General features: G+C 41.7%; 5 protein-coding genes and 1 non-coding gene across 11 annotated transcripts; 4 read left to right on the forward strand and 2 right to left on the reverse strand.

The window, feature by feature from the left end:
• Positions 1 to 586: 586 nt before the first annotated feature.
• Positions 587 to 3608, forward strand: LOC133885143 (endo-1,3;1,4-beta-D-glucanase-like). Its single transcript, XM_062324798.1, has 7 exons — positions 587 to 1063; positions 1184 to 1205; positions 1780 to 1897; positions 2120 to 2207; positions 2344 to 2433; positions 2524 to 2624; positions 2949 to 3608. The coding sequence occupies exons 1-7, from the start codon at positions 754 to 756 to the stop codon at positions 3090 to 3092; spliced, it is 873 nt and encodes a 290-aa protein (XP_062180782.1). The 5' UTR covers positions 587 to 753; the 3' UTR covers positions 3093 to 3608.
• TRNAE-CUC (transfer RNA glutamic acid (anticodon CUC)) lies at positions 3555 to 3627 on the reverse strand. The gene has a single exon. It is a non-coding gene; the product is annotated as a tRNA-Glu (tRNA).
• Positions 3628 to 4501: 874 nt separating this feature from the next.
• Positions 4502 to 5612, forward strand: LOC133885520 (membrane protein PM19L-like). Its single transcript, XM_062325244.1, has 4 exons — positions 4502 to 4712; positions 4815 to 5034; positions 5126 to 5171; positions 5271 to 5612. The coding sequence occupies exons 1-4, from the start codon at positions 4586 to 4588 to the stop codon at positions 5385 to 5387; spliced, it is 510 nt and encodes a 169-aa protein (XP_062181228.1). The 5' UTR covers positions 4502 to 4585; the 3' UTR covers positions 5388 to 5612.
• Positions 5613 to 6225: 613 nt separating this feature from the next.
• On the forward strand, positions 6226 to 12544 carry LOC133885045 (protein ABCI12, chloroplastic-like). Of its 2 annotated transcripts, XR_009903184.1 has the most exons (9): positions 6226 to 6763; positions 8176 to 8292; positions 8661 to 8897; positions 9324 to 9488; positions 9605 to 9680; positions 10138 to 10202; positions 11474 to 11636; positions 11956 to 12130; positions 12292 to 12544. XR_009903184.1 is itself a non-coding variant. In XM_062324674.1 (8 exons), the coding sequence occupies exons 1-7, from the start codon at positions 6386 to 6388 to the stop codon at positions 11621 to 11623; spliced, it is 1188 nt and encodes a 395-aa protein (XP_062180658.1). In that variant the 5' UTR covers positions 6226 to 6385; the 3' UTR covers positions 11624 to 11636; positions 11956 to 12544. The 2 variants fall into 2 exon arrangements, 1 of the variants encoding a protein (XP_062180658.1); XM_062324674.1 differs by having other exon boundaries at positions 11956 to 12544.
• A 94-nt stretch (positions 12545 to 12638) lies between these two features.
• Positions 12639 to 15142, reverse strand: LOC133885046 (DNA-directed RNA polymerase II subunit RPB7-like). Of its 2 annotated transcripts, none has more exons than XM_062324675.1 (6): positions 14932 to 15142; positions 14656 to 14821; positions 14450 to 14500; positions 14072 to 14137; positions 13617 to 13685; positions 12639 to 12860 (listed from the first exon to the last, which is right to left on the reverse strand). In XM_062324675.1, exons 1-6 carry the CDS (start codon positions 15045 to 15047, stop codon positions 12795 to 12797), a joined length of 534 nt encoding a protein of 177 aa, XP_062180659.1. In that variant the 5' UTR covers positions 15048 to 15142; the 3' UTR covers positions 12639 to 12794. The 2 variants fall into 2 exon arrangements, with proteins under 2 accessions (XP_062180659.1, XP_062180660.1); XM_062324676.1 differs by lacking the exon at positions 12639 to 12860 and adding an exon at positions 13159 to 13458.
• Positions 15143 to 22150: 7008 nt separating this feature from the next.
• LOC133883954 (1-(5-phosphoribosyl)-5-[(5-phosphoribosylamino)methylideneamino] imidazole-4-carboxamide isomerase, chloroplastic-like) lies at positions 22151 to 27618 on the forward strand. Of its 4 annotated transcripts, none has more exons than XR_009903034.1 (10): positions 22151 to 22300; positions 22410 to 22522; positions 22630 to 22688; positions 22994 to 23201; positions 23983 to 24068; positions 24530 to 24631; positions 25197 to 25330; positions 25877 to 25925; positions 26442 to 26685; positions 26718 to 26903. XR_009903034.1 is itself a non-coding variant. In XM_062323364.1 (10 exons), exons 2-9 carry the CDS (start codon positions 22417 to 22419, stop codon positions 26619 to 26621), a joined length of 924 nt encoding a protein of 307 aa, XP_062179348.1. In that variant the 5' UTR covers positions 22151 to 22300; positions 22410 to 22416; the 3' UTR covers positions 26622 to 26632; positions 27401 to 27618. The 4 variants fall into 4 exon arrangements, 3 of the variants coding, with proteins under 3 accessions (XP_062179348.1, XP_062179346.1, XP_062179347.1); XM_062323364.1 differs by lacking the exon at positions 26718 to 26903 and adding an exon at positions 27401 to 27618 and having other exon boundaries at positions 26442 to 26632; XM_062323362.1 differs by having other exon boundaries at positions 26442 to 26903.

Here is a 27618-nt window from a genome sequence, read left to right on the forward strand (position 1 = left end):
GATGGTAAGTCTTCGAACTGTAAATTGTCCAATAACTGTACTGGCTCGTGGTAACACCTTTTTGGGCTTTAGCAATGGCCACCTGGCAACCACAAGCTCACCGGTGGCCTGAAAACCACGATAGCCTAGCCCAGTGGGGAAGAAGAAGAAGCGCACATCAGAGTCTTCTTCCGCAATCGCGCCATGATTAGTTTAAGTCTCTCATGAGAAAAACATGTGACGTGCCTCCATCAAACGGCACCAACGCCTTCCAAATCCCACGCACGACGGACAGGTGTTGTCAAAGAGTCACCCACACGCCATGCAGGGGCTCCCTGCACGAGGGTCTGATCCCCAGTGTCCTGCCGCACACTCACACCGCCAGGCTTATAACGTTCTTCGGAGGATGTGTTGGCGTAGCTTCAGCTCAACTTTTAAGTAGAGTATTATTAATTTCGAAAATCTATAAAGCTTAAGTTAAAGATACATTAGAGATGTTTAAAGGAGTTATCTTATTTATATTTTAAATTAAAAATAAATACTTAAGATATTTTATATTAAGTTATAAATACTTATCTACGAAGCTGGCAGTTGGAGTTCTGCCAGACCCATCGGTGCCGCACATGCTTGCTCCATCGCACGCGGTCCTGCCTCCCCCTTCCCGCGCTATAATAATCGCCCGAGCCGCATCTCCGTCTCCTCGCCCCCGCGGCACAACTGAAGCGAGTGTCGCTAGCTACCACCACTAAACGATCGACCGACCTCGCCATCACCATGATGGGCGCCACCGGAGCGACGCGCTCATCGGCGCCGCTGCTCCTGCCCTGCCTCCTCCTCGTCCTCGCCGCCGCCGCCGCGCTCGCCTCGGCCGAGAAGGCCACCGCGCCGCTCGTGCTCCCGTCGGCGGGGGCGAGGGCGGGCTCGTCATCGCGCGAGCACCACCCGTGCCTGGACAATCCGCCGGACATGACGGCCACGGGAACGTTCGCGGGCTTCGTCGCCGACGACTTCCACGGCCTCAGGGCGTACCTCACCAGCTTCCGACGCACCGACCGCGCCGTCATCCTCGCCTCCGACTACTACGGTCAGTGCTCGCCGCGTATATAGCTCGTGCGCTTCATGCATCCGATTGATTTCTAGCCTCGTGGAGAGATTTGCTCCTTTCTAACGACGTGGTATGTGTGACCTCTCCTCCTTCCTGCAGGGTTTCAAGCACCGAAACTGAGGTACGCACATAAAACTGCTGGATTGCCCTGAAATATTCCCTCCTTTTATTCATCGCTCTTCAAAATCTCAAAAAAAAGCTATTTTTGTGGAGAAGAGTGGCTTATAAATTACTGCTGTTTTTCAGTTTTTGTGGCCTGGTAATAAACATGGATCAGCTTTCTAACCAGGAAATTAAAAAGAAAACTGAACATGTGGAGCAGGATGCCGAGCAGAACCATGTGTTTGTTTTGTGTCCATGAATTAATGATGAACTGCACATCTCCCAGCACAATCTAAGGAGAATGGGAGATGTAGCACAATCGCTGTAGCATGTGACATCCATGTCAACCCTAACCCTAGGCTTGTGCCGGCACACCACGAAGAACATAGGATATTTTGAAGCACTACGATATGTTTTCTTATGATCCAGTTATCAATCCGGCATGATTAAAACCAGTTACTGTGTTATTACAGAATCTGGACATCGTCCACTTGATGTGCGGATAAGGATTTCCAATTCCTTTCAGTTTCATTTTTCCCTGTGGTATCTGAGTTTGAAGCTGACAACGGTTCTATGTATCATGTGTTCCAAAGGAAAATAGCAGATCAAGTTGCAGCTCTTGGGTATTACGTTGTGGTTCCCGATTTGTTGCATGGCGATCCTTACAAGGAAGGGGTTTCATTCTCGGAATGGCTCAAAACACACTCCCCGGTTCGTTTCTTCAGTCATTCATAAAAATCCAATTCATTGTTCCAACGCAATCCCATGTTCACTTCATATTTTTCACTCCAGCGTTTTAATGTGAAAAAGATTCAGCATAATGTAAATGGTACCCATCTTGCCTGATACAAGGAAATGTTGTAGTCTGTGATCTGAATGAAGGACTGATTCAATACCAGAAAATGTGACTCAAATTGTTCATAGCATTTGCAGGCCGATGCAGCTGAAAAAGTCAAGCCGCTCATTGCTGCTTTGAAGAAGAAATGGAAGACGATTGGAGTAGGCAGTTATTGCTGGGGTGGTGAGTTGAACTCTCGACAAGACATAGTTTTCAGGAAAATGCATCCTCTGTTCATCATTTGACCTTAACCATGAGACATTCTCTCTCTCTCTCTCTCTCTCTCTCTCTCTCTCTCTCTCTCTCTCTCTCTCAATAGCTAAGGTGGCCGTGGAACTAGCAAAAACTGATGAAATCCAGGCGGTTGTCATTTCGCATCCTGCACTAGTGACTGTTGATGACATGAAGGGTATGCTTTCACGACCTAAGCGTTGTTCAGACGCGACGCGCTGCGCCTTTCTGAATCCTCTTCTCTAAATTATGCTTACCTGATGCTCAGAGATCAAATGCCCCATTGAGGTTCTCGGAGGTGAACTTGATGCCCTTTCTCCACCAAAGCTAGTACACCAGTTTGAGCGTGCCTTGGAGCAAAACAAAGCTGTAGGTTGGAAGGATTCATTTGGTTTGATTTCATTAACACCTCTTGCCACAAAAACATTTACATTTATCGGCAAAGATCATGTGTGATGTATCTTCCTTCCTGAGCTACTGATTGCACCTAATGTTTGCAAAGGAAGTGCTCTTATCTGACGGCTTCAGAACTTGAAACATCACGCCAGCTTCAGTCTAGCGCCAGCTTGATGATGTTTCCCACTCAAAGTCGTTGATATTCCTTGGCATTATTTTTTGAAAGAAGATATTCCTTAGCAATGAGCTCCTGATGATGAACACTCAATGTGAAAAAAAAATACTTCATGGTTGCAGATTGACCACTTCGTGAAGATCTTCCCGAGGGTACCCCATGGTTTCGCTTGCAGGTACAACTCCAGCGATCCGTTCTCCGTGAAGACCGCGGAAGAAGCCCGCAAGGACATGATCAGCTGGTTCGGCAAACATCTGAAGCACTGAGACAGAGAGCTTCCAGCTGCATGCAGGGATCTAGGAACACGTCTCCAGTAGTAGCATCAGCTGAATAAGTAGCTCCGCGCTCCACGGCCTCATGTATTAGGAAGTAGACGCAGTCGCTCCGCCTGAATAACCCGCACGTCAGTGCAGCACTCTCTGGCCTCGGTCATGTACTGTACTGATGTAGCACTGTTGTGAGCTCAATGGGCAGTTTTGTTGTCCTAGAGGGCAAAGCTAATTTGAGATATCAATTGTTAGGGTCCTGGGTGGATAAACTGAGGTAAATTGGGGTAGATAGACCTAGGAAGGAGAGTTTGGGAAGAAGCAGATGGGCTACAGAACTTGATTTTTTTTTTAGACGACAAATTGATACATACATATAGGTTGTATATAGCTCCTTTACACTTCACAAAAAAAAGTGTGAGAGAGAGAGACAAAGCCGAATACAACAAAGTGACAAAAAGTTTCCGTTGCCGGGACTCGAACCCGGGTCTCTCGGGTGAGAGCCGAGTATCCTAACCAGCTAGACTACAACGGATTATGTTTTGATGTACAGATATTTTCCAGTTATTATATAATAAGGCCTTTCTTGATGAAGCGAACACTTGGTTTAATGGACTGGCAAGAAACATCCTTAAAGTTATTGTTAGGCCAGATTCCAAGACAGCAGGAAAGAATCAAATTCGGCCCACATATAAAATGTCCGGATAGGAACTAAGTCTAGCGTTATTGGTTATGGATGTAGATGTACGTCCGGATCATTTAAGTTAAAATCGTTTTGACTTAAATTATAAATGTCTATTTTTGCTTTATGACATAAACATGTGGTTCCTCCCACGTGTTGTTTCAAAAAAGAAAATATCTAGATGGGTTCCACTCAAATCATTCCATATAATCTGCTCGGAGTGCAGCTGCAAACAAGGCTTAAGTTCCATCAAATTGAGTCCTTGCTTCACCATCAATCCAATTCCATACGAGCAAGTAGCAATCAACCAAGCAAGGCAAACCTGAACACGATCGGCCGAAACTTCCAAGTTCCAACGATCTCATTTTTTCAGCTATTGTGTGTGGATAATCTATTAGACTGCCCGGCCGACGAATCTGCGTTGCTCCCCCTGCAGGGAGATCCCTCCGAGAAGCAGCAAGGAATAGCACCTGGCTTCCTTGCAAAGCAAAACGCAAGAACATCTGCCTTCCTTTGCTGCCGATCTTACCTTTCAACCACATACATACATACATACATACATATACATACATATATATATATATATATATATATATATATATGAAAATTAGGGAGTCAAATTAGAAGCAGTGGTAAATAAAAAAATTCAGTTCATATGACGGTAAATAAAAAATTATCTTATCTTCCAATGATAAATAAGAAATTTTCTATATATATACCGGCTGCACTCTAGCCTTGATCACACGCACCGCAAAGGCACAAACCCAACAGCGACACGCCACGGTGTAGGCATTTGCTCGCCGTAAGCAGCATGGCGTACGGCGGCACCAAGTCCATGGCGTCCGGCCTCCTGTTCCTCAACCTCATCATGTACGTCGTCGTCGCCATCATCGCCGGCTGGGCCATCAACTACAGCATCGACGAGAGCAAGAACTCACGTAAGTGTCGCCGTTTCAACAGATGACGAAAAGTTTCGTGACAAGTGTGCGCCACAGCCTGTTGATCTGTTCATTCCCGTGCGTGCGTGCGTGCTTGTGCAGTGAATGGCGTCTCGCCGCCGGTGCGGCTGTTCCCGATCTACTTCCCGATCGGCAACCTGGCGACGGGGTTCTTCGTCATCTTCGCGCTCATCACGGGCGTGGTCGGCATCTCCACCTCGCTCACCGGCCTCCGCGACGTCAGCCAGGGGTACCCCGCCAGCATGATGTCCGCCGCCGCCTCCGCCATCGTCACCTGGACCCTCACCCTCCTCGCCATGGGGTACGTACTAACTCTCGAGCACCATCTGAATCACACGAAAGAAACTTCTCGTTGAGCAGATGGATTCTGACAGTGCAATCATGCATGGCAGGTTGGCGTGCAAGGAGATCAGCGTCAGCGGGAGGCCCGCGAGCCTGGTACGAATCGATGGAACCTCCCCACTTTGTCTTTTCACCTCTCGTCGTGTGTCCTCTCTCTGTATCTCAACTGACGAAAGTGCCTGTGCCTGCGTGCAGCGCACCCTGGAGGCGTTCACGATCATCCTGGCCGGGACGCAGCTGCTCGGCGCCGTGTCGCTCCATGCCGGCGCGCACGCGGCCATCCTGGAGACGCCCATCGGTGGCCGAGTGTGATCGTCGATCGGGGCAAGGCCGATCAACTCGTACAAGAACGCGTCATCTTGGCAGTAGTGTGATTGGTTTGTGTACGTGTGTCTGCGTACGTGCGCGCGTGACCGATGTGTGTGGCTTTACATGTGCCGTTCGTGTGTTCGTGCGCTTTCTGGTGAGATTGTCTACTCGTTAATCTGTATTGTGTTCCAGTAAAGTACGTTATGGTGACCCTTTTCATGGAGTTAACACCAACTGATGCTGCGCAAGCGTGCATCCGATTACTGAAAATCGTGTATATCTGGCTAACGTATTCAAAAGGATCAGAAAGTTCCGAGCGCTTTGTGTTCTCATCACGGATTCTCTGTCTAGTGGTGAACGGTGATGGAGAAAAGATCTGCAGGGTTGCAATGGAAGTACACAATGAATCAAACATGCTCTAAAGCGAAGCAGGGGTGGATCCACCATGGGACGGAGGGGATCAAGCCGAGCCCATTGATTTTTTCTACTAACAAGAAATAGCTTCGTTTATTTATTACTCTAGCTCACGGTTATTGACTTAAATAATTTCATATTTTATTAAAATAAGTAATATTATAATCAAATGGTTAATTTTTTGAGTAATAAATCATCGTATGAGCGATGCTGCAGATGTATCATTGTGCAGCAGCACCTGGATAGCCGCTACTTGTTCTTGACGTGAATCTCAAAGCAGTAGTGCTGCACTAAGGATATATCTGCAGCACCATTATATATAATTTATTTTCTGCTTAGGAGCTATTAAGTTTTTTTCAATTTTTTTAATGAAGAAAGAAGAAAAAAAAAGTAAGAAGAGGAGGCTCCTCCGGCCTTGGATCCGCCACTGCTAAGGATCTTTGGTCGGGGCGGTAAATCAGACACATCAACCGCAGTTCGGCCCGAGCCGCAGCGCCTATTCGTCCATAGCAGAAAACCGAGGCCGCCGCTCCCCTCCGCCGAGAGGCCCGCCCTGGCTGCCCCCGGCCACGCCCAATACCCGTCCGATGGCCGCCGCCGTGCACCTCCGCCCACTCCACTCGCTCGCCCCCCCTCTCCATCTCCCTTTCCCCGCGGCGAGGAGCGCGCCCAACTGGCCCCCGTTCCCTGGGAAAGCAAGGGCGAGGAGGAGGGGCAGCAGCAGCCGCCTCACTCTGTTCGTTTGCTCTGCTTCGACCCCCGAGCCCTCGGGAGGGGGTAAGGCGAGGGAGGCCGCCGCGTCGGCCGCGGCCAGGTGGGCTGAGTGGATACCGCGCACGGTAGCTGGCGGGGTGGGGCCGGAGCAGGTGCTCAGGCTCATCTCCGGAGCCGCGGCCACACCCGTCTGCCAGTTCGTCGACAGCCCACGCACCTTCCTCCACGCCGTCGACCCGCGCGTCAAGCTGGTAAATAGCATGTTATCTCTCTTGCCACTTGTTTCGGATAACTCACCGGTAGCAGTTGAGTACCGAGGATGCACGGGAGGTGCTTGTGAAAATGTCGCCGTTGGTATCAGTGGTATGAGACGATAAATCGGATGCGGGTGTGTCGCACTGTACCAGTGCTACGGTGACTGGGATGTGATGAATGAATGAATGGGGGGAGGAGGGAGGACGAGCATTCCCTGTTTGCTCTTCTATTCCCTCTGAGCCGCATTCCTTGTTTCCTCTTCTATTCCCTCTGAGCCGCTGTACAAGCGTGCACATTCTTGGGTTAACCACGAGGACGTCTACCCTGCTTTTGTCATTTTCATGACAGCAGGCTATGTGTAACGGATGATTGTTTAGGAGTTCCCTACCTTCGAGTAGTAATGCTGGTGGGAGCTAGTCATAGTTGTTCTGTTAAATTTGATGTATCCTTCTACAGGACTATATCCCTTGTAATCAATCGACATGGATTTAAATGAAAGTACAAAGATAACATAACACCCGCATGTTACTTTACTTTTCCAACTATTGTGATTTCAGAAATTGTTAGCTAACAAAGAGATTCTGTAAAAAATATAGGGAGAGGTAGGATGGAGAAGGCTATGTTTTGATAGTGCTGTAGTATTTCGAGAATAGCCAAATTGAACATCTCAGTCAACATTAGTTCCTTACTGTAAATGACAATGGCTTTGCTTGATTTCCCGGAATTATGTTCTGAGAAAAAGTTACTGCTGTTATGTCAATGCATTTCCAGCCAGCTAGAACTAAAATTATCCAGTTGAGAAGCTGTATGGAGGGCTATTGCAAGCACCTTCTTTCTAACTTTTTTTAAAAAAAAAAATCTTGGCTTTGTTTACTGTATATCAGAGTTTGTCCTGACTCTTCTAATCAATAGAGCCATTTGTCATGCTCTTGAACTTAAGGGTCCTCGTATATGCTTGATCAAATTGTGTATTGTGTGTCACTGATAGAGTGAAGTGCTTGAATCCTCAAACACCGCAATTTTGTTTCAACTGTAAATCATTGACTTTAAGTTCAATATTTTATAGTAAGTATTCATATGGAATGCTTCAAGTTCTTGTGTCCCGTTATATTTCATATCCTAAGTAAAATCAGTGTCTCAGACCACTAGTGTAAAGCACCTGTATAAATTATACCTGGAATAGCCCGAAGAATCTATTAGATTATTCATGCATATCCTGATGGATTAAAACTTCATTTTTCTTATTTGGCGATGTCTGATATTGTCACATAACCTTACTAGTTTCTGTCTTTTCTTATCCTCTTCTCTGTATTAACATAATTTTGACCGAGTTCAAAGATCAACTAAATGGCCTTGTAGTTGTTGCCCTCCTGCTACAATTAAACAATGCAAATATTTCTTTATGCAGGTGTGGCTCTTGGCTCTTGTTGTCCTACCAGCCAGGTCAAATATTTATATGCGGTTTGGTTTGGTAATATTCCTGGCTCTTCTTTCAGTGTGGGTTTTGCCAAATCATGTTTGGAAGGTATGATTCGATGTTCTGTCGAAATGCGTTTGCAGAATTTAACTTTTGCTTGGCTAGCCAGTTATGGTTTCGATTATCTCCTAGTTGTTTGAATTTCTTTATGATGTTGATACATGGTGCGTGAATCTTTTTCCGTACATATTTGCACCTTATGATTTGTGATACATACATACAAAGTGTTAGTGAAATTACATAATATCTGGCTTTAACTTAACCACTTTCAGCCGTCCATCTTTTTCTTATGTAGTTGCTATTTTATTTTCTTGGATTCAGCTAATGTTGTCTTTTTGCTTCATACCTTGTATATTGAATCTGTTGTGGAGATGTGTTTTCTTGTACCTGTAAACCAAATTATATTTACTCTGTAGGATCAACTTGGGAGGGTTGCTCTCCTTTCAGGAATCATATTCATAATGCTGGGATTTGGTTCCGATGGTGTGCCTTCATTAGTTCAGACGAGAACTCCTCCCCCTTCTGTTCTAGGCATACCGAGCATTCCTTGCTCCACAAGCGGGTATTCTTACACAATCATGAAATTGGGTCCACTACAATTTACAAGGAAAGGCCTATCAGTAGCAAGTACTTCGGCGAGCCTCTCCTTTGCGGTATGTACTTTATAGAGTGTGGATTTCGTATCCAGGGGTTCTGGCGTCCCCATTAGCAAATTCAGTATGTTGTAATGTTTCAAAAATTCGTCAAAAAATAATGTATGTAGTACACATAAAGTTAAGTAAAGCTGTAAAAATTCAATTACCAATTCATCCTAGATGTCAAGAAACAAAAAACACAAGCAGCCAGTCCAGCATTGTTCAACATGTTCTAACAGTACCACTTGTCTTTTTTGAATCTCGATATTAAAGATGAATTTGGATTTTTTTTGCTGGTTTACTTAAATTTATGTGTACTACACACATGAGTTTTTATGGAATTTTGAAACATTGCAACATGCTGGATCATTCGTATTTTCGTTAAAGGGGACGCTGGATCCCCTGGGCACCTACCAATTTCTCACATTTGTTGTTTGTATGCAGATATTCCAAAGTGCAAGTCTCTGCTTGACAACAACCACTCCTGAGCAGCTTGCTTCTGCTTTGTGGTGGTTCGTGATTCCACTGAAGCACATTGGTGTGCCAGTACCTGAGATAATACTGACGCTACTACTCTCGTTGAGGTTCATTAATTTAGTATTTGATGAGGCAAGTGTATATGGTAACTGTCAAAGTAATGGTTATACCTTTTGTTTCTATCTAGAAAGATGTTCTGCTATTTGATACCTAACTTGGAGTGTAATATTGTTCAAATATTTAACTAGGTTCGCAACTCAGCACTGGCGATTGTAGCGCGCCGGATAAATTGGAAAATGCTGACAGCTATGGAAACTATAGATAGTAAGTGTTTGTGTTTCACCTATGATTTTGTAAGCAACACATCAGGCGTTTGTGTTTCAGTCCTTCAGAAATGAACAGTTGTTGTCCACCTAATTTGTTCTGGTGACAAAATTGAAGGAAGAATGAAATGTCTTGCATCGCTAAAATTAAAGGCGACGTTGGCCATCTTGAAATGCATGAAGACTAAGTTATAGTATAGTAGTCTAAACTGTACTTTGCAACTTTAAAAATGGCTCCTCATTTGAGTTAGTTAGATAAAATAACTCCTGCAGAGCATAAACTCTTAGTTGAGTACCACAACTAATTTCAGTTGTATCTTCTATATTGCAATTCTTCTGTTCCTATTGCATGCTTCCCTTACAGGATATCTTTATACGCCAGGGCTACCGTTAATTGCCTTCATATTTTATCTGAATTGGAAATATTAACTGAAATATGCTTTGTTTGCAACATGTAGTTTTCTTCAACTATGTCCAGCGAATATTTAAAAATATATTTGATCATTCAGAGCAAATATCCAAGGTTAGTTTCTTTCTTTCCTTTTCCTTTTTTTTTTTTTTTTTTTTTTTTGCTGTCATTGACTTGAGTTACAATGAACGAAGTGTGATCCTTCGCAATTCTCAAAAAAGTAATTTCATGAACATGACTGTGGGTTAGTTATGATATATTGAGCTTACCATCTATTAGAAATTTCTTTGAATCCAATTCTCCTGGTCATAGGTCACATATACTTTATATTTATAAGTAAGGATTGTGGTAGTAGGATGATTACCTTGAACGCTTTCTAAACATGCACTAGAGAACCGTATTAAATTCAAATTTGCATGATCTTTTAAGTTAGAAATTCATGATGGATTCTTCTGTCACTAAGAAGAATTAACAGCACACGTTTGTAAACTTAGTCCTTGTCCCCTGTGTAAGGCATTGGCTCTAGTTACAAGCTTGTCAACTCTTGCTGGTACTGGCATACGAACCAACATGCAATTTTTATTCCCCCTGATGCATCCATACAGTCGTAGCTGTATTGCCTAGCCTTCAGTTACCTGACCTTTTGCTATAAGGATGTATATCATATGTTTGTGTTGGTCCATGTCCAATATTAAGTACCCCTTGATGTGAAAGATGCACTAGTTCTTTTTTTAAGTTGAACGGAACATTGGGCCAAACTGTTAGGGATCACACAAGTATGTTACACAGTTAGAATATGTGAAGGCTTATGCCCAAATCACGTACCATTGAGATAGACCTAAGGCCAGCACAGTGCTCAGCCTTAATGAAAAGAAAAGCGCTCTTCCACTGATAACGGGAGCTCATAAAAATGTAAAACTTGATTAGTGCATTGTTCTGATGCTTAGCATTCAAGGCATTTAAATCTTTTGTCCAGAGCATATATCCCTTAAAGAGCATCTCCAACAGTTGCTATCTACTATTTCTTCCACGTCATCTATAGATAGTGCAAAAGCTTACCTCTCCAATGGTTGGTTTATAGCACAATTGTTTTAATTAGTCTAACCACCCATGTTCTCTCTCAACCAATCGCCATGTATCATTTATCTTGTATTTCATGCCTCATGCGTTATAGTCTATCTACAGATTAAGAGCTAGCTTTTCTCTCTCTTCTTCACATCTCTCCCTCACCTAGACAGGCAAAAATCTGATATAGACAACATTATAGCTAGCTGACATGCATTGTTGGATACGCTCTAAAGGCTTAAAAATACCGCTGTAGACGAAATTACTATGTGCTTGATTGCTTCACCTCTTTATTCTTAAAGTCTATCTGATTTGTCCAGGCAATGATAGCTAGAGGATTTCGCGGTGATCCAAGCAATCACAAGATCTACTTTCTTACAGAATCTTCATTTGGCATTGTGGATCTCTTTTCATTGCTTTGCCTATTTGCTCTAATGGGCCTCGCTTCCTTTTCTGATCAGTTGGTTTGATGGTACCAAAAAGGTATTCATAATCTATCCACTTGTTTGAGATTCGCATCCTCTGACATTGCTAAAGTAATAGCACTGATGAACAGTAGCGGTGACATTAACCTATCAACCACTAGATCTGAAACGGACATACCTGATTGTCTGCTATATCAAAGCACTATACATGAAAATAGCTACAGTAAATACTGTTACAATATTGTTTATCCAGACTCAAATCACTGTCTATTTCGGTGACATTGCTTCATAATATCAGAGTATGCGAGTCCACTTGTTTGATATCGTGGGGACGTTGGGTACATTCAAACTTATTAGCATCTTCTCCATTGTTTCAGGAACTGGTCAAGATTTATCATGTGAACTTCATCCCAATGTTGGACCAAAATGTGATTAAAGAAAATCAATTTTGGGGCTTCTTGGAGCAGCACGTTCAATGCTGTGCAAAACAAAGAACAAGATTTGTTGAGATAAAAAACTAGAATTCATGGTGTATATATGTGCTCCAAGCCGGTGAGTTAAGTATATGTGCTTTATTACACTAACATGACACCAAGCCGGTGAGTTAAGTATATGTGTTTTATTATATCTAAACAAAAGATGAGATGTCCATGTCAATGTCCATTGTTCTGAAGAAGTTTCTGATTATGCCAACTGATTTCTGTTATTTGTAGGCGCATCATTACATGCGTCCTTTGAAAAGCCAGCAGCGGAAGGCTAAGCGCACATTATTTTAAGTGTTTGTGTTTGATGATGTTTGTTAGAATTGATCCTATGATCAAAAAGGAATATTGCTAACGAATGCTGTCCAAAGGGGCATCCTGTTGTATTAAACTGTCGTACGACTATCCTACGAGTGAAATCCAAAACTGTAACAAGAAAGATGGTTTTACTCCAATTGAGAGCATTGAATTATTCTTTTGTTTATTTATACTTGGCCAACCTATGATACGATATTCAGAGATGGATGTAGCTCATGACAGACAACTACGTGAATTCCAATCCATCAAAGATTCCAATATAGTTAAAGGATAGTTCACTATAGTTAAAAGAAACCCTAGGCATCTCAATACAGATTCCAATATCCGTACATCCCTTGCTTAGATGCGCCAGAGTTACGCTGCATCAGTCAGTCGATAACACCCAGAACAGAGTGCAATCTCATTTCTTCAACCATTTACACTGCTGCACCAGGATCACTGATAACACCCAGAAAGTCATCTTTAATTGTGCCAATGCAAAACTGCAACGGAAGGGATTGAACTGTTAGAACATAGAACATTGCACACAAGTATAACAAGCTTTCCAAAATTCTGATCTTCAACCAAGTCAGGTTTCAATCTTGGCAAATGAAGACGTCGTCAGAAAATATGAGCGTTTTAGGTGTCTGTTTAGCTCTCTTTTGTGTGCATATTAGAGGTGTACGTTGTTGCTATATGCTAACATCTTTATTGTTTGATATTATGTAGTTTCTCATCCCGTTCGTTTTGAGCAAGGGGTGTGTTTCATTGTAAAAACTTTCTTCTCTGATGAATGGCAGAGCTCTTGCCCTCTTTTCGAAAAAAAAAAGTATAACCAGCTTTAGAGGCAATAAGAAAGCATGAATTCAAATACATAATAAAGTCTTGTAACAACATCATCTTCCTGCTTAGGTTTCTAATATGCTTTCAATAAGAGATAAACAAGCAAAATATCTTCTCACAGATATGTAGTAGTGCATACAACAAATCTTCTAGGTCAATGCTAAACGGGACTAAGCCTCAATTAGTTACAAATCATGGCTACAGGACAGAACATCACTTCTTATTACTTTCGAGTGATCAATCTGGCATGTATATTTCCTACACATTAAAATGAAAGCTATCATATGCAATCATCCAGTGGTAGTGCATAATTTATGGTAGTTATCTACAAATCCACACTCAAAATTCTGAAAGAAGACCGAGCACATCGAAGTTGGAAGTTGTTTGTAAAACAACGTAGAGGGCAATAAACTTACAGTTTCTGTTGCATCAACACGAGTACCAATAATCTTCAGCCGTACCTCACTCTCTTTTTGAATTTTCACCTGAGGACAAACAAGCCACTCCCAATGAGCCCAGGAAAATAACTAGAGTAAATAACCTTCAACAGAACAACAACAACCTTCTCTCTCACCATGATACCCAATACTCAACCTACTCACTTTTGAAAACATCTTCATTATTCATTTATACAAGCACACATTCGTACAACATGCAGATTTAGCAATTGGATATAAAGAAAAAATACAAGAAAAAATATTTCAGAGATATCATCAACAAGGGTTGAGACTCGAGAGTAAACAATGAGCAAGAGAATAATAATCCAATGAATATCCATCAGAAAGTGTTTACTGTGAACTCCAATCCAACTAGCCAGCAGTAGTTACAGATGATAAGAAAAATTATAACTACTTATAGCAAAGAAGCATACCGATCCATAAGAAGTTGTGTAGTTTGGTACATCGCCAGATTGGAACTCCATATCGTCAGGAATCAACTGCGTAGCAATTGAAGAGCATACAGAAACAAAGCATTACTCAGCAAAACAATATTGTCTGGTCATAAAAGTTCAACAAGAAGTCTATGTTAGGATCCTGTAACTGTAAAAAGCAACAATGAGTTTATCAAACTGATAAAGTAGTGATAGTTTTTTAAATTAAGTATTAGTAACTTCCTACGAAGTGGCATGCTTCGATCCAGCCATCTAACCAAACAATATGTGACATTTAGTATGATCAGTCAAAGAAGTTCTGAAGTTTCTTTAACCAATTTGACTACAAAGCAGCTCCAAACAAAACAAGTTACTCACATGGTTTGACAAGAAGATCTGCACCGGCCCAGCCTCCGCGAAGAAGCCCATCTGCAAAGCTAAGAACACAAGAGTTTTAGCCACTAAACCAATCCTGGCAATCCCTCCTCCAACACCAAGAACACAACCACCCAGCGAAATAGCACATCACGCCGAATTTGAACACAACAAGCACAATCCCAATAGGGGGGAGGAAGGTAATCTACCTTGTTAACCATGGTGACCACAGCCTCTAGGATCTTGCCCTTGAAGGGTCGGAAGATGACGCACTGATACTTGACGGGGAAGGTGACGTAGCCGGTGCCCTCCCGGATGAGCCCCTTGCCGATGTCCTCCACCCCCGTGATCGCCACCACGAACCCATGCCGCCCGCTGCAAGACAAGGGCCAGAACCCGCCTGTCACCTCAGCCCCCAACGAGGTCTCGTCCTAGCCCTAGCTAGGTTTAACCTGACCATCCGCGAGGGGGAGCAGGAACCCTACCTGCAGGTACCCTCAACGTCCTTGATGAGCTTGGAGACGAGCTTGTCGCAGAGGTGCAGCCCGAAGTGCCGCGGGTGCAACTGCAAGTTCCGCTCCAGCACGATGTGGAAGAACATCTTGCTTCGCTCTCCTCAGGGTCGGCGGCGGCCTGCAGCGAGGCGAGGCGAGGGGAGCTTTCCCGGTTCGAGGATGGCTAGTCCTAAGGTGGTGTTTGTATTATGGGAAGTGTGACGTGGGATAGGGAAACCAGCATTAGGATAAGTTTAAACCCGTGTTTGGTAATAGGGAAATTGATATGGAAAAGTTTAGAGTAGGAAATAGGTGTCCCATATCCTAATACCCTAAACCTAAACCTATTGGGGGAGGTGGGTTTAGATAGTGAAATACATATTGGATGATACTTGTCTATCCAGGCAAAACTTTAAAATTAGACAACATATATGAATGTATTTGCCGAAATAGACAACATATAGTCGTATTTATTAATTTAGCATTCGTATTCGGCGTACGTGTACCGAAAAGCCATTTTTGGCACACGGTATGCAGAATACGGTATTGTTACCCGTATTCGGCACACAATGTGCAGAATATGGACTGTATTCAGCATATCGTGTGTTGAAAAATACTTTTTCATACCAACATGACCGTGTACCGGAAAAGCAGACGTGGCATAACCGTGTACCAAAAAAGTATTTTTCGGCACACGATATGCCAAATACGGCATTGTTGCCTGTATTCGGCACATGTCCATTTTCAGCACACGGTGTGCCGAATACGGGCAACAGTACCGTATTCGGCACACTATGTGTCGAAAATGGCCTTTTCGGTACACGATGTACCGAAAATCCATTTTTGATACATCGTGCACCGAATGCAGATGCTAAATTAATAAATACGACTGCATGTTGTCTATTTCAGAAAATACGTTCATATATGTTGTCTAATTTTGAATTTTTACCATCTATCCATGGGAGAGAGCCCTGCTGGTGGATGCTTGAAGTCAGCTCCCGAGAGCCGCCCATCATGTCATGCTCGGCGCCCGTCATCCGTTGCAAATCATCGCCTCCACCTACCATCCGCCGCAATTCGCGCTCGTAGCCACCCACGGAATGTCACGCTCGTCGTTGCCACCCCAGCTACCCAATAAATGTTGACCTGGTCGTTGGTCACATGCTCTTACCTCTAGGCTCCGGGTCGAGTATGCATCCAAGTCTCAACAAATCGCATGGCCAAGAGCCTCGTTGCAGCCAGCACATGAGGAGGCCACTAGGAGATTGATTTTGGATCTGGATCCGGCTTCTTCTTTTTTTTGCTTTCTTCTCTCTATTGTTTCAGCTTCATTTAATTATTTGCTTTCCATGTTAAGGCCCTGATGATCTATACATCCCGAATCAATTTGCATGATCATGTTTTTCATTTTTGATTTCATACGGTAGATTACTTCACAATATCCAAAGTTTCATGTTTTTAAAACAAAGACATTTTTGTCAACTCATATTATATTCAACAGCATTTCCACCCATTGTCGAACGAGAGAATGGTATAGAATACTGATAACCCTATCTAAAACCCACATTACCACAACCTATTTCATTTCCCTATCCCTATCCAAGTGACCATCCAAACACCACCTAAGGAGTAAGTCACTCCCAATGCCTCGTCTCTTATACTATGTCTAAGAATTTGTTTGTTTCAGCTTACAGATTGTAGCTAGATTATAAAAGATGGATTGTATAATCTGCATCAGCTTTTTACAATATATAATCTACAAGTTATTTTTCATAATTCATAGCTGAAACAAATAGGTTCTAAGAGGAGAGATAGAGTAAGAAATTAATATTAAGAAATAATCTTCTAATACATGTATATATGTTGTTCATTTTTTAAGGACTTCTAAGACAATTAGTCATCTAGAATTGTTGAAAGAGCTAGTTTCTTTAAGGGGAAATTGATTCTATAACACCGAATGTTCACGATTTTGGATTTATAGCACTGAAAATTTGTGGTTCACTTTAATAGCATCAAATTCCCTTCGTTCCTACCTATAGCATTTTTGTCCCTTCCCAATCGTTTCACGTTATGTTTAAACCTTGATGACTTAGATAGGCACGCGAAAAGACCATCCTACCCTCCTCTCCTCTGTCTAATGCAACATAGGTCTATCTTCCTCCCGACTACCTCTCACGACACCGCTAGGCCCCAACATCGCGCGACCAGCCCTTCTCGGCGCCCCTTCCACCCGTGGTTCCTCCTCTCGGCGCCCCTTCCCACCGTGGTTCTTCCTCTCGGCGCCCCCTCCCGCCGCCACCCCTCCTCCCGGCAGAGTAAGATTTGTACTGTTGTTTTATTTTCACCTTTTTGTTCGAGTGTTGTGCATGGTCGGTATTCTAGAATGTTTCATTTGCCACTTTGTTGGAAAAAGTGGCAATGGCTATTGTATGCCTCTAAAATTTTCAAGGTGGATCATAACATGTCACGTAAGATAGAGATTAAAGTTACATCGTATGTGATTGTAATTGATGGGGAAAGAGTATAAGAGGGGTTTGATGGTTGTACTCGAGGTTGACTTAGAGGAATACTCAATCATTGAGATGGAATGAGACATGTTAGCCTATTATGAATAGGGAAGCTATCACGAGGCTAGCTTTTGGTATGATAGAAATGGGCAAACTATGAAGCTAACTAGTGATATCGAGTTGCTTGGGCTACTATGGGCTAATAGAATTGTGAAGTTTGGCATGATAGTTGACAGATTTGACTTGTTCAATGGCAATGGTGAGGATGAGAGTCAAGTAGTAGATGAGAGCGAAGATGTGTATGATTATGAAAGTACATTTACTGACTTATTCAATGGCAATGGTGAGGATGAGTTGGCAGATAAAACAGAATTTGGAGTGTCAGCTGCTGGCCCACCTAGAGTAGAAGAGGAAGACGAGGAGAATTACATGGAGGTAGGTGTTGATCCTGATGGAGATGAGCCAACAGAAGCTAATGAAGAGTGAAGATATTTCAAAAAAGACAAGACATTTCTAGATGAACAGATTTTTAATGAGAATGAGGGAAGACAGGAAGAGTTAGGCATGAATCAGCAGAACCTTCGAGATTATGATCCTAACATTGTCCATGGAGATGAGGTTGTTGTCCTTGATACGGAATTTGTTCCTCATACATCTTATGATACAGATGATCGTGGAATTTGTGTAGGACACACATTTGTTGAAAAGAATGCATTTGTTCTGGTTATTAGACAATATCAAGAAGGAGTTTGAGACTAACGTCACACATAGTAACAACGATCGGTATAAGGCAAAGTGTGTGGACCCTAATTGCAAGTGGGTTGTTTATTCAAAGAGAGATCTTGGTAATGTCATGATTATGGTATTACTAATTTTTATATGCGTACTAACTTTTATATGCGTACTAATTATTTACTATGTAGCATTATTTGGTTCCTCTTACTAACATGCTATAACGTTGCTATTGTAGGTTGTGAACATAGGTCTTACTCACACTTGCACTAGCACAAGTAGAATGCAGTTATGCAGGACAAGGAGGCTTCGGCGTTTGGATATGTGACATGATGAAGGAGATGCTCATAAGGACCCCTGGACTTAAGGCAAAGGATTTGCATGAAATGCTTCAAAATCAATTCAATATTAACTTGTCATACAACAAGGTATGAGTTGGTTTAAAGAAGGCAAAAGATGTACTTCGTGGGACTAGGGAGCAAAGCTTCAAGATGCTATAGGGGTTCAAAGAGGCTTTGTAAGAAGCATGTCCTAGGAGTGTAGTGGAGATAGACTGCAAGAAGGTAGGAGCGAAAACCATGTTCTCGAGGATGTTTGTGGTTATTAGAGCTTGTGTGGATGGATTTTTGGTTGGATGCAGGCCTTACTTGGGAGTGGATTTTATCCACCAGATTGGAAAGTACAATGGACAACTTACTGCAACAACTGCCATAGATGATCACAAGTGGATGTATCATGTGGCTTATGTTATTTTCTATAAGGAGAATACAAGTAATTGGACGTGGTTCATGACACATCTCAAAAGGGCAATTGGCATCCCCATGGTTTGACCATCCATACAGATGCATGTAAGGGTCTTGAGAATGATGGTGCTAATATTTTTGGAGATACAACAGAACATAGAGTGTGTTTTAGACACCTTTTGAGTAACTCTAGAAAGAAGTTCAAAGGAGATGTTCTTAAGTATATGTGGCCTTGTGCTTGAGCATGTAGAGCTTTAAGACAACAAAGGTTGATTGACAATATTACTACCACTTGTCCAGAAGTCATCACTTACTTGCAAATGTATCACAATCACTTGTGGGGTAGAGCAATATTTTTAAGGGGGTGCAAGCACTCATGAAAGAAAACGGAAATCACAGCTAAGATTTTACCCTTAATGCACCCCCCCCTCAATTCAAACTCCTGCACCCACTCGATCCAATCTTGTGGGCTGCACCCGCCTCCATTTCGCTCTAGCTTCGCCACTGATGTCAACAATAACATATCTGAATGTTTCAACAGTTGGATAAAAGACCTGAAGGACCTCCCAGTTGTGGATTTGATAGGACAAGATAAGAGATAAGATTATGCAGAATATATACACAAGAAGCTTGATAGCCAATAATTTGCATGGTAAAATTCTTCCTAGTGTCATACATGAGCTGCACCAAAAGAGTAGATGCCTTCATTATACCATTCAAAGGAGGACTGCCACCAAAGCTCAGGTAAAAGGACCAAGCAAGGAGATAGGAGAGTTGGGATGCTGTGTGGACTTGAAAATAAAGACATGCTCATGTGGACAATGGGATGTGCCAGGGAAACTTTGCACTCATACTATGGCCTTCATAGGCTCAATTAGGAAGTGTAATGTTGAGGCATTTGTGCATGACTACTACTCCGTAGAAAGATTCAAGGCAATGTATGAATGTACAATTAATCCACTGGATGACAAGTCACAGTGGCCTTTGGTTGACCCCGGGTTTGATATGAGGCCTCCAAAGTTAGAGATGGTTGCAGGCAGACCTAGGAAAAGAAAGATCAAGTATAGTGGAGAGCCGGATAAAAGGGGTCCATATTAGTGCAAGAGGTGCTTTCAGTTTGGCCATATTGAGAGGACTTGTGATCTTCCCTAAGTTGAACCTGATGATATAATCCCAACTTCGCCTCCTGGAAGGAATGTGTAGCATGTATGCTATTTATTATGTAATTTTAGTATCTCCAATAGAAACTTGTAAAATAAACTTGATAATTTTGCAGAAAGAAGAAAGTGGCAGAGACAGAAGCCAGTACTAGTGCTAAGGAGCGAGTGGCAAGTACAAGAAGCAAGGCTACCACTACTCCTACGAACGCTATAACAACATCACCTGCCACCAAGAGAGCTTTAGTGAACTAATTTCTATCTATGTTAAAATCAGTCTGTTTTATGTACTGAACTAAGCCTATTTTATACGCTGAACTAATTTATGTTTGTGTTGTTTCAAGTACTAAACTAATTCCTCTTATTTATTTTGAGAACTGAATGTCCCCTGCTGCTATTGTTGTTTCTAGATGTATTGGTACAACTACCATTTTACACCAAAGACTGTCAAAGTGTATTCAAGAAATATCAGCAATTAAGTTACATTCTAGAAATTGCAACTTAGACCAATATTGTATACTGAAGAAGATGATGTTTTTGCTTTGGACAAGTTGTGTCTCAGGTAGATAGGTTGTGAAGGCATTATATGGAAATTACAATAATGTGCTCAGATTCCTTTTTATAAGAGAAGATATTTTGGAAGATGAAAGTGCCTCTGAAACATAAAATTTTCTTCTAGCTGATAAGAAAGAATGCAATTATCGCAATGGACAATATGAGAAAAAGTGCTATTTCTGTGAGAGACTAGAAAGGATTGATTATTCATTCTTCCAACAAGTCAAGTATTGAAAGAACTCAGAATTTATTTGGCATGCAGTGTTGTTTATTTTAAGCACATCTATTTACCATATCCTAAATTTATTGTTTACAAAGTATGCTCTTTTATCATGTACTGGACTAGGTAGGGCTATAACAAAAACAAAATAAGTAGAACAATTCAGATTATCTAAATCTCTAAGACAAAAATTGTAACATTTTATACATGATTAACTTCAAGTGCATTCATACATTGTCAGGCATAGACAAATCTGCTAGCAACTTAGTTATATTCTCAGGCAAATATGCTAGCAAGTACAAGAACACACAAAGCTAAAACTATGACAACCATAAGCCTCAATTGCTTCAGCACTTCCAGTATTTCCATACAATCCTGTCTACGCACCATGTTATATTGGTACTTATTGTTGCAGATATTGATCTGACTGAAGATGCTCAAGAGACAGCATAAATTCTCTGTAATCCTCCTTCCACTTGAAGAATCGATAAGGGGCATTCATGTGCAGTCAACACTTGAATAAGGTAAAGGAAAAATTGTTGCCTAAATTAAACTTAGCAATTCACTTGCACCAAAATTGTTACAACACTTGTAATACACTTTCCCTTTGTTCCTCTCATTGTGGTACACAACCAAATCAACTCTATATGGCACTTGTTGCACTGGATTAGAGGAAGATAAACAACATTGTTGATTGAAGAAGACACAACTGACCTTGTTGCCATGGTTGCCAACGTGGTCGAGGAGAGAGGCGGTTCGACGACTTACGTGGCGGGAGGGGGCACCGGGAGTTTGGTCGAAGGAAGGAGGGGCCACGCGGCATGTAGGTGGCGGCAGGAGGGGGCGTCGGGAGTAGGGCGGGTGCGCCGACATCGAGGGCGATGCAGTTGAGAGAGGGGGGGGGGAGATAGACTTGTGTTGTATTAGACAAAAGAGAGGAGGGTAGGATGGTCTTTTCGCATGCCCATCCGAGTCAGCAAGGGTTAAATATAAAGTGAAACGGTGAGAAGGGACGTAAATGCTACAGGAAGGAACATAGGGAAAATGCTATTAAAATGAATCGTGAACTTTCAGTGTATAAATCCAAAATTATAAACTTTTGGTACTATAGAACAATTTTTTTTCTTTAATAAAAAATAAACTCTTTTTCTACCATATTTAAATTGCTGGTCATATCACCTTTTTAATTAGGTAGACGCCTTATTAATGTAGTGGCCTAATGCTTAGATCCGTGCGACAAGAGGGTATTAACCAGCGCACGTGGCGTCCTAACCGTCCGACCCATCTCTACGTGCATCTGGACCGTTCAATGCGACGGTTCACCCCTGCTACGGGGTACTCTCGCTAGGTTTTGGCTCTCTCACCAAAAACTCTGCCGCAGCCGCCGTCGTTCTTTCCCCTTCCCGCCGAACCCTTTCACCGCTGGCCGCCGCGACGCCGCTCCTGGTACGGGCGAGCACCCCTCCTTGGATACATGTATCTCTCCGTATCGGTGGCTTAGAGGTCTCTCTCCTCATTTGCGTCTTTGGTGTTATCTGTTCGCTACCTACCGCAGCCGGAGGATGGCGTCCAGATGCGCGGCGACGGTGCCGTCTCCGCGGTGCGCGCCGCAGCGCTGTTGGGCGGGCTCGCGGGCTTCGGTACGTCTGGCGAAATGCGGCGCGTCAGGTATGTTTCCCTTTTCGCACCCCCCCCCCCTCTTGCTTGAGATGTGATGCTGTGGTGTTTGGTTACGAGTGGTCCGGGAACCTGAGATTCGACGTGCGTTCTGGCAGGAGGACGTGCCGTCGTCTACGCTGCCGTTAGCTTCAGGCCATGCATCGACATCCACAAGGTGCGTAGGAATGGTTCCTTTGCTTTGTTCTTGTGGGAAATAAAAAAGAAAACATTGTGGTCAGTGTTTGCTCTGAACTTCGACGTGATTGCAAATTAGTGCCCCAACCAGTTTTTACGACCTGTATGTTCCTCGTTTTCCTGTGTTGTGATAAGGTAGTGGACTAATGGTGCTAAAATTAGTGAACTGTGGTCACTGATCATTGATTCACGCTGCTAAGCGAGTGCTTTGTAATAATCTAAGTTCAGACACCTTCTGTCATTATCAGCATCATTTATCTGATGGGCTATGTTTTAAAATTTCAGGGGAAAGTTAAACAGATTGTTGGCTCTACTCTTCGGGATTCATTGAATGATAGCACAGCACTTGTGACGAACTTTGAATCAGACAAATCTCCTGCAGAATTTGCAAATCTTTATAAAGAAGATGAACTTATTGGTGGGCACGTGATAATGCTTGGCGCAGATCCTGCAAGCCAGGCTGCTGCCCTGGAGGCACTACGTGCATATCCTGGTGAGAATGTGTTATCTGGTTACTACAAGAACTGTGATTGCTCATTGGATTAGTCTCTTGGGTACAACTGTGCATACTTGACCGGGTAAATAATGCATGATCAGATGGTGCTGAACTGCTGATGCTAGTTGCCAAATTATATTTGTCTCATTTTTTTTAACAGCTATACTGATGATCTATGCAATAAAATTAGGTGTGGAATCTGTTAATTGATCACCATGGATATCATAAATATATGATTATGTGTACATGTGTGCCTTTTTGTGTTATCTGTTAAGAAGCTATATTTATGTAGTAGATGAACTCGTTTTGTCAGATATGTGTGCATCATAGTACCACATTTTAGTGCTCTGAATGTCATTCTGATAAGTCGGATATTATAGTTATGCCCATTGGACTCGAAGTTTACTCAATCAATAATAGATTTAAAATTAGTGCGGTGAGGATTAGCTCATTGGCATGTGATATGTGCCTTCCACCCCACTGAAGATTTCAGCAAAGGCAGGTTGAAGGCTAGCAGCTGATACTTCATTCACTTCAGCTCCATTTGCCCGTGTTAAACCCCAAGCTGCTGTGAGATTATGCTGTAAATGATGACATTAGGGCTAGAGCCTGTTGAGATTTTTTTAATATTTTGTGCCATTGTCACCAACTAAGTATTTAATTTAGAGAGTATCTTCCTTCTGCTTGTGGTGCCTCTGTTAGTATAGTTTGTTTATATGTAAGCCTTGAGGCACCATCAATGACATAATATAATAAACTTGGGCTATCGTAATACTAGGTGGTTTGCAAGTTGGAGGTGGAATAAATTTGGAGAATGCAACATCTTACCTTAATGAAGGGGCCAGTCATGTGATTGTAACCTCTGTACGTGCTCATGCTCTAAGTTTGTGTAAATTATTTTGTTCTCCTTTCCTTCATCTTGTGAAACCTTCTAATGTTATGTTTGTTAATGTATACATGTGTATGTATGAGGATAAGATTAGAGCCTAACCCATTATATTCACATTTCCTACCTGTTTTCTGTAGTTGTACAATTTTTTTAGGGAATACAGTAGGGGAAGCCCCTACCATGTAATTACATTATAAAAAAAGAGTTTGTACAATATTTTGATACCTCATTGGTCTATGATGATGATATTATTGTTTTCTCAACACCTAACATTTATTTTTTTATTGTACATAACTGCTCTGTTTGACAAAGTATTTTCATTATTTATATTATTCTTGGCACAGTTAACCTGCAACTTGCCTTTACTGAAGTTAGCCTTATGCCCTTATCTATCAGTTGAATACCTCTGACTCATGCATTGGTGTCGTTTACGTAGTATGTGTTTAGCAATGGCAAAATGAACATTGAAAGGCTAAGGCAACTTGTTGAGCTGGTTGGGAAACAGAGGCTTGTTTTGGACCTTAGCTGTCGAAAAAAGGTACCAAGTACATCAGACTTCTTTTGTTCAAAAGTTTATTCAATACATTACACATTGTTATTACTTTACACTATTGTTTTTGGTACTTTCGTATGTGGGACTGAAGTTGTCATTAAACAAGAGAAAAAATGTAAAAGTTGTGAATTGCTGAATTACGCTAATAATATTTGCGTAGTGCAATGAAATGGATAGAGTTAAGTGTGCACTCAAAATATTTCAAATACTATTTTTAATGGAGTAAATTTATAAATATATATTAAAAATCATTTTAAAACCTAGGCCTGAGCCTGGCAAAATCAAATCGTCTAGCCTGCAAATTAACAAATTGCCAACAAAAATAGCAAATATAATTTATGAAGAGAAAAATAAAGTAAGAAAGGGTGCAATTAGTGGTGCTAAGTGGCTGTAAATTAGCTGAACACACTGGGAGCTACTAGAGAAGATCACTGCATAAATTGTAATCCACAGAAAGAAAGCAAGCGTTTTTCCATTATGGCCACTGTTATCATCTTAATGACTGCTCTTTCGATCCTTGATTATCTTCTAACCAAATGTTTCTTGTTAGGATGGCAGATACACCATCGTGACTGACAGGTGGCAAAAGTTCAGTGATGTCTTTGTGGATGAACCAACATTAGAACATCTTGCTGCCTATGCAGACGAGTTTTTGGTTCATGGTGTTGATGTAGAGGGCAAAAGGTGAACTATGTTCCTATTTATTTAATCCACCTTTTGTATATCTGCTCACGAGGGATATTTTTTTAGTTGTAACATTCCATCTGTCTATAATTTGTATGATGGCTCCTTTTCTAGACTTCATATGTGCAGTTTATCCTGAGTTTCAGCATTAATATACTGATTTACTCTATACAGATCCCTTTTTTGTGAGTTTTTTATGTAAATTTGAAGACAAATTGTTGAACAATTGAAGTTAATGTCCTCCTCCCAAAAGGAAATACTACTATGTTAAGGAAGGAATTTTTTTATACTTCTATATGTATTTAGTTACAGTTTACTCTTTACTTTGAGTGGAATGTGTCCAATAGTTCAAACCATTGTGTGCCTTTTGAATTGTTTGTTAGTGTGCATTATCTAGTTCATTTGTATATTCATCCATGTTAAACATTCGATCTCACCAAAACTAGATTTCTTATCTGCTGACATCACTTCTGATCGTCCTGCTGTAGGAGTGTAAAGCTTTCTTAGCGCAGTCACCACTTATTTAAGTTAGCATTTGAATTGCAGGTTAGGAATTGATGAGGAACTTGTGGCACTATTGGGGCGTCATTCACCTGTATGTGCAGTTCTATACTTGATGCATTACATTAAATAAAGAACTTCAGTTTCTTTCCATATAGTTCTTTTCATTCTTTACTTTCTCTTTGTGACTGCCTCCTCTAGTTTTCATGTAATTTTAGCATTTACAATGCTGTAAGAGAATTAAATACCTAAATAGGGTGAAGCAAAAAGTACTTCATTCCTTTGGATAGCAAATACTATGTGGTGGTGATGGTTGTTCTAAAAGCTACATAACAAGTCAAGTATGGTCATAACTTAAAACTCAGCCAAGTTTTTTTTTTTTTTTTGGAGTGGTAAAACTTAGTCAAGTCAAACTCAGTTGATTTGTCACCTTTCCATGCTTGTTTCTATTGAACTAGAACTATTGTACCTTGTCAAAACTCTTGAAGATTATTTTCAGATGAAACTTTAGTCTACTTTTAGTGTGATGGCTTCAGGTTTTTGAGTCTCTGGATAATGGATATGCACTTGTACTGTTTATGAGCTCACAATTGTATCTTTGACTTTGTAGATCCCTGTAACTTATGCTGGGGGTGTGTCAACAATGGACGACCTAGAGAGGATAAAGAAAGCAGGCAACAGTCAAGTTGATGTTACGGTTGGGAGTGCTCTAGATATATTTGGAGGAGATTTGCCCTACAAGGATGTTGTCCTTTGGCACAAGGAGCAAAATATAGTTAGCCGGCCGTGAAGAAATCGCAGGTTTGGTGCTTGATCTGTTCCATCAGCTCACTGACCATTACCATGAGTAGACTCTTTGGACATTCTATTGCTAATAATTCAATTATTCTTCACTGATCTAAGTTGAAGCTGAGGAACACTATGTTTTTCAGTTGTGGCAGTAGCGCTGCGCCGAGTAAAAGGATAGAAAACTGTTTATCATAGCCAGGTTGATTCGTGATCGATGATCGCTGTATTGTTCTTGACAATCTCTCCACTGAACATTACCATGCGGTTCAAACTGTGATATCAACATACTTTTTGAACATTCTATTGCGATTAATTCAGTGGGTCTTCAGTGATCAAAGTCAAAGCTGAGGAACACGGTTTTGTAAGGATAGCCAAACCGTTTCTGCACCTTGATTCATTTATCTATTGAATAAGCAAAGCTGATGCTGAACCTTATTTACATTTTGTTCGGTCACAAAAAACATTTGTATTGTGGGTTTGAAATTCCGGATTTTAGAAAATAATGGAGCCAGGGTGACACCAGTTCTAGCCAGTTTCTCTTTCGATTTATTTAGTTGTAATGCAAAACTTGTATTGGACTGATTCTTGATGGTCCTAGTTTAAATTAATGTTCACCTATTTAAATTCAAAAGTTTACATTTGGATCAAAAATGTTTTGGGATTGTGATTTGTTCTCCCGGTCAGTACCAGGAAGACCGGTCACATAACACCAGGACTTGAAACACTAGGCATGTTAGCAATAGCATGTTGGCATGACAACAATTTGTTTGGTGTCTGCAGAAGTGGCCAATGGAATGGGAAGATTAACCAGGTAGCCACTAGCCACATGGTGAAACTAGACCTTGTCAAAGTCAAAGCCCGGGCCGGGCTTTGAGAAAACCCAACCAAAAAACTTCAAGACCGAGCCAGCCCAAGCCCAACCTAGCAAACGTTGTGATTCTTATGTTACCAATCTTATGTCAAGAATGGCTTATATTTGAAATCGAATGTATGGAATA

The sequence above is a fragment of the Phragmites australis genome, chromosome 11, assembly GCF_958298935.1.
Source record: "Phragmites australis chromosome 11, lpPhrAust1.1, whole genome shotgun sequence".
Classification (NCBI taxonomy): domain Eukaryota; kingdom Viridiplantae; phylum Streptophyta; class Magnoliopsida; order Poales; family Poaceae; genus Phragmites; species Phragmites australis.